This window comes from Lactuca virosa, chromosome 4, assembly GCF_052849685.1.
Source record: "Lactuca virosa cultivar CGN04683 chromosome 4, Lactuca_virosa_CGN04683_v6, whole genome shotgun sequence".
NCBI lineage: Eukaryota > Viridiplantae > Streptophyta > Magnoliopsida > Asterales > Asteraceae > Lactuca > Lactuca virosa.
This window is the reverse complement of record NC_136429.1, coordinates 223,274,660-223,286,681: the sequence shown is the minus strand read 5'-3', so window position 1 is coordinate 223,286,681 and position 12,022 is coordinate 223,274,660. Positions and strand designations below refer to the sequence as shown.

The 12,022-nt window shown below is 39.2% G+C and overlaps 1 protein-coding gene across 1 annotated transcript; it reads right to left on the bottom strand.

Moving 5' to 3' along the window:
- Window positions 1-7,662: 7,662 nt before the first annotated feature.
- LOC145105647 (uncharacterized) lies at window positions 7,663-9,195 on the bottom strand. Its single transcript, XM_079042732.1, has 2 exons — window positions 8,311-9,195; window positions 7,663-7,938 (listed from the first exon to the last, which is right to left on the bottom strand). The coding sequence occupies exons 1-2, from the start codon at window positions 9,193-9,195 to the stop codon at window positions 7,663-7,665; spliced, it is 1,161 nt and encodes a 386-aa protein (XP_078898858.1).
- Between the last annotated feature and the right edge of the window lie 2,827 nt (window positions 9,196-12,022).

Below are 12,022 nucleotides of genomic sequence, written 5' to 3'. Positions count from 1 at the left end.
CTTAAAAGCACGGTTATAAAAACTCACATAGTGAAACGAAAATACGTTTATTTTACACGAAAACACACTTCTTCAAACGGTTTTATATACGAATAAAACTACATATTACTACTTTAAAGTATGGAAAACACTGGTACATTTCGGTTTTGAAACTTTTACAGCTTACATCTTATTCATTGGAAAATATCGGATTTTCTGGAGCAAACATTATCATTTTACAAGTGAACGGCTTACATCTCATTCTTAAGAAAATATTGGATTTTCTAGAACAAACACCCTTATTTTAAAAGTGAACGGCTTACATTTCATTTATTAGAAAATATCGGATTTTCTGGAAACAAACACGATATCTTTTCACGGAAAGGCTTACTATTTTTCATAACTAACTCTTATGAACTCACCAACTTAATCGTTGACACTTTTTCAAACAACTTGTATTCTCAGGAAATCAGTAAAACAGGTAATCAACAGCTTTTGAGGATGGGGCGCTAAGGCGTCAAACAAATCTTTTGTCATCATATTGTAATTGACGTTTTGAAACATGTAACGCTTACAATGATGTAACTTTTTCAATTATATATATGATGGTTATGTTTTCTTTCTTTACTATTATCTAATTGTTATGACACAACACATGAAAGTTATCCACCCCCGGACGTTTCCGCCATCCTAGTTTGGGGGTGTGACACCACCCAACCCGCAAATACTGGGGTGAGCCAAGTGTGCTATGGTTGTGGGGAAACGGGGCACTACAAGAGGAAGTGTTCGAAGAGCAACAACAGAAATACTGGGGGAACGGGAAAAGTCCTAGCAATAGGAAACGAGTAGGCGACGAAAGACCCTGCAGTGGTCACCAGTACGTTCCTCCTCAATAACATTTATGCATGCATACTATTTTATAGTGGTACGGAGAGAAGCTTTGTGAGTCATAAGTTTAGAAATCTACTCAACCAAAACCCTCAAACACTAAACGAAACATTCACCGTGGAAATGGCCAATGGAAAAACTAAAACAACAAATGATGTATTCGTAGGATGCACACTAACTTTGAATAACCACTCCTTCCAAATCGACTTAATGTCGGTTACCATAAGGAGTTTTGATGTCATCATCAGCATGGACTGGGTAAGTCCTCCCCGTGCCAACATTATGTGTTACGAGAAGGCCGTTCGCTTTCACATACCAAACAACGAAACCTTGGTCATATACGGTAACAAACCCAGTACGAACCTCCTAATCATCTCGTGTATCAAGGCCCAGAAGTACTTACAAAAGAAGAACCACGCCTTTTTAGCTCACATTGTCGATAAGAAGAGAGGAGAAAGGAACATTAAGGACATCCCGGAGGTATTCAATTTCCCCGACGTGTTTCCTAAAGATCTCCCAGGAGTACCCCCCAAACGACAAGTCAAATTTAGATTCGACTTGATACCCGGAGCCACACCAAATGCCAAATCGCCATACCGCTTAGCTCCTGCGGAGATGCAAGAAGTTTCCAGTCAACTGAGCGAATTATTGGACAAGGGGTTCATAAGGCCAAGCTTCTCGCCCGGGGGAGCTCTGGTCTTATTCGTAAATAAGAAGGACGGATCGTTCCGCATGTGCATCGATTACCGAGAACTAAAAAAACTCACCGTAAAAAACTGATACCCTCTTCCCCAGATCGATGACCTATTCGACTAGCTACAAGGATCAAGTTACTTTTCAAAGATAGATTTAAGATTCGGGTACCACCAACTACGGGTCCGGGAGGAAGATATCCCCAAGACCTCATTTCGAACTCGCTATGGTCACTATGAATTCATAGTAATGCATTTCGGTCTAACAAATGTGTTTGCTGCATTTATGGACCTAATGAACCGGGTGTGTCGAACTTACCAAGACAAATTTGTGATAGTATTCATTGATGACATACTAGTCTACTCACGAAGTAAGGAAGAACACAGTCAACGCCTGCGGCAAGTCTTGGAAACATTAAGGGCAGAGAAGTTGTATGCGAAGTTCTCCAAATGCGAGTTCTGGATCCGAAAAATGGACTTCTTAGGTCACGTGCTCAGCGAAGAAGGGATACACGTGGACCCTTCCATAATCAAGGCAATCGAAGGTCGGGCAACACCAAGAACCCCAACGGAGATCAGGCAATTCTTAGGCCTCGCTGGTTACTACAGGAGGTTCATACAAAACTTCTCCGATATCGCTAAGCCGCTCACCGCTCTAACTCAGAAGGGTGTAACCTTCATCTGGGAGAGGAAACAAGAGGCTGCTTTCCAAACCATGAAACAAGCTCTATGCAGTGCCCCGGTCTTGTCTCTCCCAGAAGGGACGGAAGACTTCGTGGTCTATTGTCACATATCCAATCAAGGATTAGGTTGTTTACGAACGCAGCGAGAGAAGGTCATAGCCTACATGTCAAGAAAACTAAAGACCCACGAGGTGAACTACACCACACATGACCTCGAGCTAGGAGAGGTAGTGTTCGCTCTAAATATCTGGAGGCACTACCTTTATGGTACAAAGTGCACCATTTTCACCGATCACGAAAGCTTCCAACACATTCTAAACCAGAAGGAGCTCAACATGAGGCAGCGGAGATGGGTAGAACTACTGAATAACTATGAGTGCGAAATTCGATATCATCCGGCCAAGGCCAACGTGGTAGTAGATACCCTGAGCCGGAAAGAATACTCGGGTCGCCGAGTAAAGTCACTAACCATGACCACCCATTCTCACCTGTCTTCACAGATCAAAGAGGCCCAGCTGGAAGCCTTAAAACATGAAAATGTCATGAGTGAAGCCTTGCATGGAATGGAGAAGAATTTTGCGGTCAAGGATGACGGAGCTTACTATCTCATGGATCGGATCTGGACACCGAAGTTTGGAGGGTACAAAGACGTTGTCATGAACAAAGCCCACAAGACAAAGTACACCGTTCATCCTGGTTCTGATAAGATGTATCAGAACCTGAAGAAACTTTATTGGTGGTTGAACATGAAAGCAGAGTTCTTTACTTATGTGGGCAAGTTTTTGACTTACGCCAAAGTCAAGGTCGAATATCAAAAACCCTCGGGTTTACTCCAGCAACCAGACATACTCGAGTGGAAGTGGGAGTGGATAACCATGGACTTCATAACCAAGTTGCCCAAGACAGTGGGTGGGCGTGACACCATCTGGGTGATCGTTGACAAGTTAACAAACTCCGCACAATTCCTACCAATAAAAGAGACCTACAAGATGGAGAAGATGACAAAGAAGTACATTAAGGAAATAGTGCGACTGCATGGTGTGCCACTATCTATTATCTCCGACAGAGATAGTAGATTCCCCTCACGGTTCTGGCAGTCCCTACAGAAGTCCTTGGGAACCCAACTTGATATGAGCACCGCCTATCATCCTAAGACTGACGGGCAGAGCGAGAGGACCATACATACACTGAAAGATATGTTGAGGGGATGTGTGATAGACTTTGGTAAAGACTAGGATGCCTACTTGCCACTTGTCGAATTTTCCTACAATAATAGCTATCACACTAGTATTGGGGACGCTCCATTCGAAGCCCTTTTTGGACGCAAGTGCAGATCACCCTTGTGCTGGGCCGAAGTGGGTGACACGCAGCTTGCAAAGGGACAAGTACCTGATAGCACGCTCACAGGCCCGGAAGTCATACGGGAAACCAGGGAGAAAATCGTCCAAATCTGTGAGCACTTAAAAGCATCCCGGGATCGACAAAAAAGTTATGCAGATAAGAGGCGCAAACCTTTGGAATTCCAGGTGGGTGACCATGTGCTTTTAAAGGTCTCGCCTTGGAAGGGAATGATACGCTTTGGCAAACGTGGAAAGCTAAACCCAAGGTATATCGGTCCATTCGAGGTCCTTGCTAGGATCGGCCCGGTGGCCTATAAGCTTCGACTACCACAAGAGCTTGGCAATGTACATCCTGTCTTCCATGTGTCCAACCTAAAGAAGTGTCTGTCCGATGAGACTCTCGTGGTCCCACTCGACGAAATCTAGGTAAACGAAAGTTTACACTTCATAGAGGAACCTGTTGAAATCATGGACAGGGAAGTCAAAAGAAAGAAACAAAGCCACATCCCCATTGTGAAGGTTTGATGGAACGCCAAGCGAGGACCCGAATTCACTTGGGAGGGTGAAGATCAGATGAAACAGAAGTATCCACATCTCTTCCCTTGTTCATGAGTGCTTACTCTGAAACTAATTTCGGGACGAAATTCATCTTTAATGGGGGGATGATGTGACAACCAGGAAATTTTGATCAAGCATGGTGCCTCTATAGATTGTATAAAACCACATCACAATCTTGTTGTAATAAACATTTGAAGATTTAATGAGATAGATCAAAATTTTCTAGAAATTACAGTTTGCATATATAATTTTTTAAGTTTGGGACCAAGAAGCTTCAAGTATAGCATCACTTACATTTCTGGTCATAGGATTGTTCAGTCTACATTTCTGGTCTTAGGATTGTTAAGTCTACATTTCATATTTAAGAAAATATTGGATTTTCTGGAAACATACATTATCATTTTACAAGGAAAAGATACAAAGGAAAATACATACATTTTTAGTCTTGGGTATCAGACTTACAACTCGTTTTTAAATAAAATATCGGATTTTCTGGAAGTATACGAAACCATTTTATGCGAAACAAATACAAACCCTTTTCATAGAAAATGCTTATGAACTCAGCAACTTAGTTTTTGATATTTTTCAAATCACTTGTATTCTCAGGGAATCAGTAACAGGTAACTAAAGTGACTACCTTTTGGAAAATGTGACAACGTCACAACGCATCATTTACTTTTATCACATATTTTTGATGTTATGTAAACAACACTTTGAACACAATGTAATATCTCTACATTCACTATATTGGTTGTGATGCTTGTTTCATTCATATTCAATTGTTATGATACTGTACAATGACGTCATCCATCCCCGGACATTTCCGTCATTCCGGTTCGGGGGTGTGACATAATGATTTGATCGGGACAATGTTTCCACAAATAAGGTTCATCCCACACATAGTATTTTGCATCACTTTAAAATTTATCTTTTTGAGCATGTCTGAATGTGTCGGGATACCTTTTCGTGACCAAAGAGTTAACGATTTCGGCATACCAAGGAATAGATTGAGTAAGGGAAAAGAGATGCTCATCCGGAAACTCGTCCCGCAATGGGAGAGGAGTTTCATTTGAAGTGATCCGGCTTAGATGATCGACAACAAGATTTTCGCATCCACTCTTGTCCCGAATTTCCAAATCAAAATCTTGCAATAGTATGATCCACCAGATGAGTCTTGGCTTTGCATCTTTCTTTGTCATCAAGTACTTGAGAGCCGCATGATCCGAATATACAATGACTTTGGTACCAAGTAGATATTGCCTAAACTTCTCCAAAGCGAACACTATGTCTAATAGCTCCTTTTCCGTGGTAGAGTAGTTTCTTTGAGCATTGTCTAATGTTCTTGATGCATAATAAATCACATGGGAGGCTCTTCCATTCTTTTGACCCAAAACGGAGCCTATAGCATAGTTGCTTGCATCACACATGATCTCAAAGGGGAGACACCAATTTGGTGCTTGTATGATGGGGCGAATGTAAGCAACTCCTTGAGCTTGTCAAAAGCTTCTTTGTACTCCTCATTGAACTCGAAATCAACTTCCTTTTTCAAGAGTTGGCACATTTGTCTTGTTAGCTTTGAGAAACCTTTGATGAATCTTTGGTAGAAACCCGCATGACCTAAAAAAAGAACTAACTTCCCGAACACAAGTCGGGTAAGGTAAGCTTTGGATAACGTCAATTTTAGCTTTATCTACCTCAATTCCTTTCTTTGACACAATGTGACCCAAAATAAGACCTTGACTTACCATAAAACGACATTTTTCAAAATTTAAAACCAAATTCGTTTCAATTGATCTTTTCAAAATCTTGGTGAGATTGGTCAAACATTCTTGAAAGGAGTTTCCATATACCGTAAAATCATCCATAAAAACTTCAATTATGTTTTCAACATATTCTGAGAAAATACTAACCATGCAACTTTGGAAAGTGGTTGGGGCATTACACAATCCAAATGGCATTCTCCGGTATGAAAAAGTGCCAAATGGACATGTAAAGGTTGTCTTTTCTTGGTCTTCTGGTGCCACCGGGATTTGATGAAAACCGAAATACCCGTCTAGACAACAATAATGAGACTTCCCGGCCAACCTTTCTAACATTTGATCACTGAAAGGCAATGGAAAATGGTCTTTTCTTGTGCTTGCATTTAGTTTTCGGTAGTCAATACATACTCTCCACCCGTTTTGCATACGGGTGGGGACCATAATACCTTTTTTGTTCTCGACCACCATGATTCCTGTTTTCTTTGGCACTACTTGCACCAGGCTCACCCACTTACTATCCAAGATTGGATAGATCATTCCCGCATCAAGAAGCTTCAATATTTCTTTCTTCACAACTTCCATCATAGGCGGATTCAATCTCATTTGTGCATCCCGGATTGGCTTGCATTCATCCTCCAACAAAATCTTGTGCATACAAGTGGAGGGGCTTAATTCTTTAATATCTGTAATTATCCAACCCATGGCTTCTTTGTTCTCCTTCAACACCTTGAGGAGTTGCCCTTCTTCAAATTCGATTAGATGAGTGGAAATGATAACCGAAAGAGTCTCATTCTTTCCCAAGTGTTAAGGTAGGACCAGTGTTGCAAAACTCGGCCTACTCGGCCGATTACTCGGAATCGGCCCTCTACCGAGGCGAGTAATGTGAACTCGGCAAAAAAACTCAGATTAAGTCAAACTCGGTAAAAAATCGGTCAAACTCGGTCAAAAATCAGTCAACATCTCTCTAACTCGGGCCTACTCGGTATTACTCGGTCTTACTCGGGCCTACTCAGTCAAACTCGGCCAACTCGGTCAAAATCAGTCAAACTCGGTCAAATGGTCAAAATTGTCATAAAAAGAGAAAAAAAAATCAAGAATTTCAAGATTAATATGTATAATACACTTAATGATTTATTATTTAAGACACACATGTGATTATTACTACATATATATATATCTTAAATTTTCAGTAATTTTCACTAAGTGAGACAATTGTGTGTATTTTAGTTTTTATGTATTCACATGTATCTAATTTTGTTATATATTTCAATCAAATTATGATTTTAACTTATGATTTTGACATATTCAATTTTCCTAAAAATATTTCTACATGAATTACCGAATCCGAGTACTCCCCGAGTACTCCCGAGTACTCGCTACTCCCTAGTCAGCCGAGCAGGTACCGAGTAGCGAGTTCTACAACCTTGGGTAGGACTTTCAATTCCAATTCTAGTGGTTGAGCAAGGGAAGGTGGTAACTTTGTATGAGTTGGAGGTAATTCAACTTGCTTGACATCAAATCTTGTGGACTTCTTTACTTCTAAATTGTTGACCAGCTTCTAAACTTCCAGATCTAGAGAATAAAGCTTCAATTTCTCAGCTAGCTTCCCACAATCAAACCCTTTGCTTAAAATCATCTCCAACATTTCACCATTAGACAACTCAAACAATTCTTGGGTTAGTGGTTCGACAAATTCAACAAAATACAAATATGAAATATCACTAGGATATCTCATAGCATCATAAATATTAAAGCTTATTGTTTAACCATCAAATTCCATTGTTAAACTACCCGTGTACACATCGATTTTGGTTCTAGCCGTTTTCAAAAACGCTCTTCCAAGCAAGATTAGAGCCGATTTGGAGGAAACTTTTTCCTCTAAATCAATCACATAGAAATCCGCCGGGAAGAACAATTGGTTCACTTGCTCTAAAACATCTTCTAGGACACCTCTAGCAAAAACACTTGATTTATCCGCAAGTAAAATTATGAAACTGGTTTCATTTAAAGGGCCAACATTTAACGATTCATATGTCGACTAGGGCATGAAATTAATAGAAGCACCAAGATCAAGCATAGCACTACTAAAAGTGACATCCCCTATATTGCAAGGAACCGTAAACATTCCTGGATCTTTGCATTTAGGTGGAAGTTTCCTTTATAAAACCGTGGATGCATTTTCGTTCATTGAAATCTTTTCATTCCCCTTCAGTTTTATTTTATTTGTGCAAAGCTCCTTCAAAAATTTTGCATACCAAGGGATTTGTTTGATTGCATCAAGTAATGGAATGTTTACCTCCACCTTTCGGAAGATGTCCAAGATCTCTTTCTCCTCCGTATTCTTCTTTGAGGTTGCAAGTCGGGAGGGGAATGGTGGTTAAGTGGCTATCGGTGTCACTAGAGGGGTAACTTTCTTTGGAACTCCGGCTTGTGCATCATTCTTGACAATAGGATCCTCAATGGGGGTGATCTCTATTTCTTCCTCATCTTCCCTTGACTTCTTCTTTGAACTACTCTCTCCGGTTTGTTTACCACTTCTCAAGGTCACTACATTGACATTAGGATTCTTTTCGGTTTGAGAAGGTAGTTTTCCACGGGACTCCAACTTGCTTAAAGATGTAACTATATCTCCTACTTGTGCTTCAAGGTTGGAAATAGTAGTTCTTGTCTCTTTTTCGAATTGTTGGGTGCTAGTGGCAAGAGACTTGAAAATGTCTTCAATAGACATTTCGCAGCTACTTGGTTGGGATTGAGGAGGTTGTTGGTGATGATGTGGAGGGTGTGGTTTGGGTTGATAGTGGGGTTGTGGATGTTGGTAATGGAGTTGTTGTGGTGGGTAAGAAGGTCTAACCAGTGCATTTTTAGGTAATGGTCTTGGGTTGCAGCTCATATTAGGATTTGGCTTCCAACATGAATTGTAAGCATTTTGGTAACTGGATGGTTTGTTGTGGTAGTTTTGGAACTCTCCTGTGGCATTCACATGTTCCGCATCTTCTTGAAGGATGGGACACATATCCGTAGGATGTCCCATTGTTGCACATATCCCACAAACCATCACTTTTGGAGTTTGTCTCATGGCTTGCTTTTGGACAATAGATCTCAAATCTTTAAGTTGAGATTCAAGTCTTATTGTCACTACTTCATTCATTTTTTGAGGCATGTCCCTCTTCATGTCTTGGCCTGGGCCAAAGTGTTGGGAGTTTGCGGCTATGGTGTTAAAGAGTTGTCTTGTCTGTTGTCGAGTTTTGCTAAAGACATCTCCACCACTTGAGGCATTAACTAGTCTTCTCTCCATTGGTAATAATCCCTCATAAAAGTGTTGAATGAGGAGTTGTTCCGGAATTTAGTGTTGTGGACAACTATAGCACAAGTTGTTGAACCTCTCCCAATAGTCATGGAATGTCTCATTTTGACCTTGGCGGATTCCATAAGTTATTGGAGATACTTTTTCAGGAGTTTTAACTCATGCTCAATTAAAAGAAAATTAGGTTGCTTTATTTTCAAAAATGGAATTTTGCAAGTTTAACTCTTTCATTTATAAAATCGGACCTAAAACTGTTAGAGTTTCTCTTGATCATGCAGATTGGGTCAAAGCAATGCAAGACGAATTGAACGAGTTTGAGAGAAATAAAGTCTGGAGATTGATTCCAACTTCGAAAGATTCTTCTGTTGTAGGCCTTAAATGGGTATTCAGAAATAAGATGGATAAAGAAGGGAATGTTTTTCGAAACAAAGCACGTCTTGTGGTCAAAGGATACTGCCAAGAAGAACGAATTGATTACGAAGAAACATTTGTTCCTATTGCCCTACTGGAATCTGTTCGTATCTTTTTGGATTATGCGGCTCATAAAAACTTTGAAATTTTTCAAATATATGTGAAGTGTGTATTTGGTGGTTGTCGAGGACAACAAAATTAATAACCCTAAATCTTTTACACTAAAATAGTGTATAGTGGTAAAGGGGTCGAATCCGCGGAAATTGATTCAATTTTATAACTCTATGAAAATCTCATTGTAAAAATACTTGTAAAATGACAATAAAAGTGAAAATGGGGGTTTTAGTCTTTTGAAACACTTGAAATAAAACTAGAATTAAACTAATATTTAAGTAGACAGTTCAACAAAAACAAGAGTGTGATATGAAATCAATAAGAGAAAGATGATTGACTTAAGGCTTCCTCACTTGAACATTTGATGAATATATCTGTAGTGGTGTTGATTATGATGGCATGTGCGGAATATGAAAGATCTAGTGAATCATCATACAAACTCAAGAACATATCAAGTAAATAAATCTTGGTTTAGCTCTCATTAGATCTTGAAAGAGTATACAAATGGGTCTTGTACAAATTCTCTCTCTAGACTAACATTCCAAAATGATCATTACATAAAATGAGTGTCACTCACTTCCTTATAAAGGAAAGACAACTCATTATACACATACAAAGGAGTAAAGCACAAATACAACCAAGAGTGACTTTGCACCCTAACATTCTCCCCCTCAAAGTTAGGATTGGATGTTCGACTTCAATATCCAACGAGCTCACGCGATCAAGACTAAACTCACCCTCGAAGTAACACCGGTCTTCAAATCCGCAAATGAATACCCGAATAACTCGCTTCGAATACCCATCATTCTCCCCTTTTTTATAATCAAAAAATGATTATAAAACCCATTAAGGGTGAGAAGCGCCCGAGGAATAAACTTCACAATACTCCCCCTTGATGTGTACCAAAAATGAATCACCAAAAATCTTGCACGGAAAAACAATGATGAAAAGCCTCAAAAAATTTCCAATTTGTGAAAAGTTTGACTTTTTGGGTGAAAGTTGCAAGATTTTCCAAAATTCGGGTAAAAATCATTAATAACAGAATTCTACAGGGACCCGTTGCGCCAAAAACAGCTTAATATGCGAAACTCTACCCCATTTGTGAAACTGGGTAGAAAGTGTAAATTCGCACAAACTGCAGGGACCATAAATGAACATTCTTCAATTTCTCATCTTTTGAAACACCATTTTTGAAATTGGGTATAAACAGCCAAACTTTCGAAACATCAGGGACTACTTTCGAAATTTCTGCCTCTTTTCTTTCACCCTGTCGAAAATTACCCCAAATTTCGAATTTATGTATGGTCAGCCAAATTTTCGAAACTTCAGGTACTAATTTCGAAACTTTTGTACACTTCTTCAAACTTTCGAAAGTTTAGTCCTTATTTCGAAAGTGGGTGCAAACTGTCAATCTTTCGAAAGTTTAAGGACCAATTTCGAAACTTAGTTGGTTTCCTCCCAAATCCTTTGTTCCAGTTCACGAACGTGACTTCAAAACTTTCGAAAGATTTACACAAAATCTTCGCGACATTGGCTGCAAAACCTTTGTGATCCCAAAAAAAAATCGAATAGCGATATTCCCAGCCACTTCCCAGACCATCGAAGTCAAACTGGAGACAATCGATTTTTGACACCAGTATAAAGCCTTTGTGGTCGACATATCAATGCTCGACATCAAATTTTCGATTCCAATCGATATCAAAATTGCATTCTATGTTCTAATTATATCAAAATATCATTAGAATCCAATGGTGCAATACTTGTTTTAAATCTTTAATTTGGCTATAGTAATCTAAGAAGATTGAGATTACCTAGACTTTTCTTAATTGTTTAAATAGTTAGAAAATCTCATAACAATTTCCTTATTCCAAGTCACAATTTTCATTAAGCGTGTAATTAGTGAAAGTCAACTAGCATTAAGAACCAAAAAGTCACCAAATCCAAGAGGAGTCAAATGCTTTCACTTCCATGTTGGAGAAAATGTTTATATGATTGTGTGAAGTAAAACCAACACAAGAATCACTTGTTGCTTGCTAATTTGAGGATCCTTTACTTAATCAAGAAATTAGCCAACTAATCACCACAAAATATATTTAAACTCATGAATGAAAACATACAAGTAGTAATAAGATGTTAAAACACAAAACATTCTCGTAAAGATTCAAGAACAAGTTCATGGAGTCTTCAACATTGGGCAAACATTCAAAGGATTTCACCAAAGTCAACCAAGTTTAGTCTAGCCTAACATGGCTAAACTCAAGAAAACAAAATAAGGATGGACTATACCAAACAT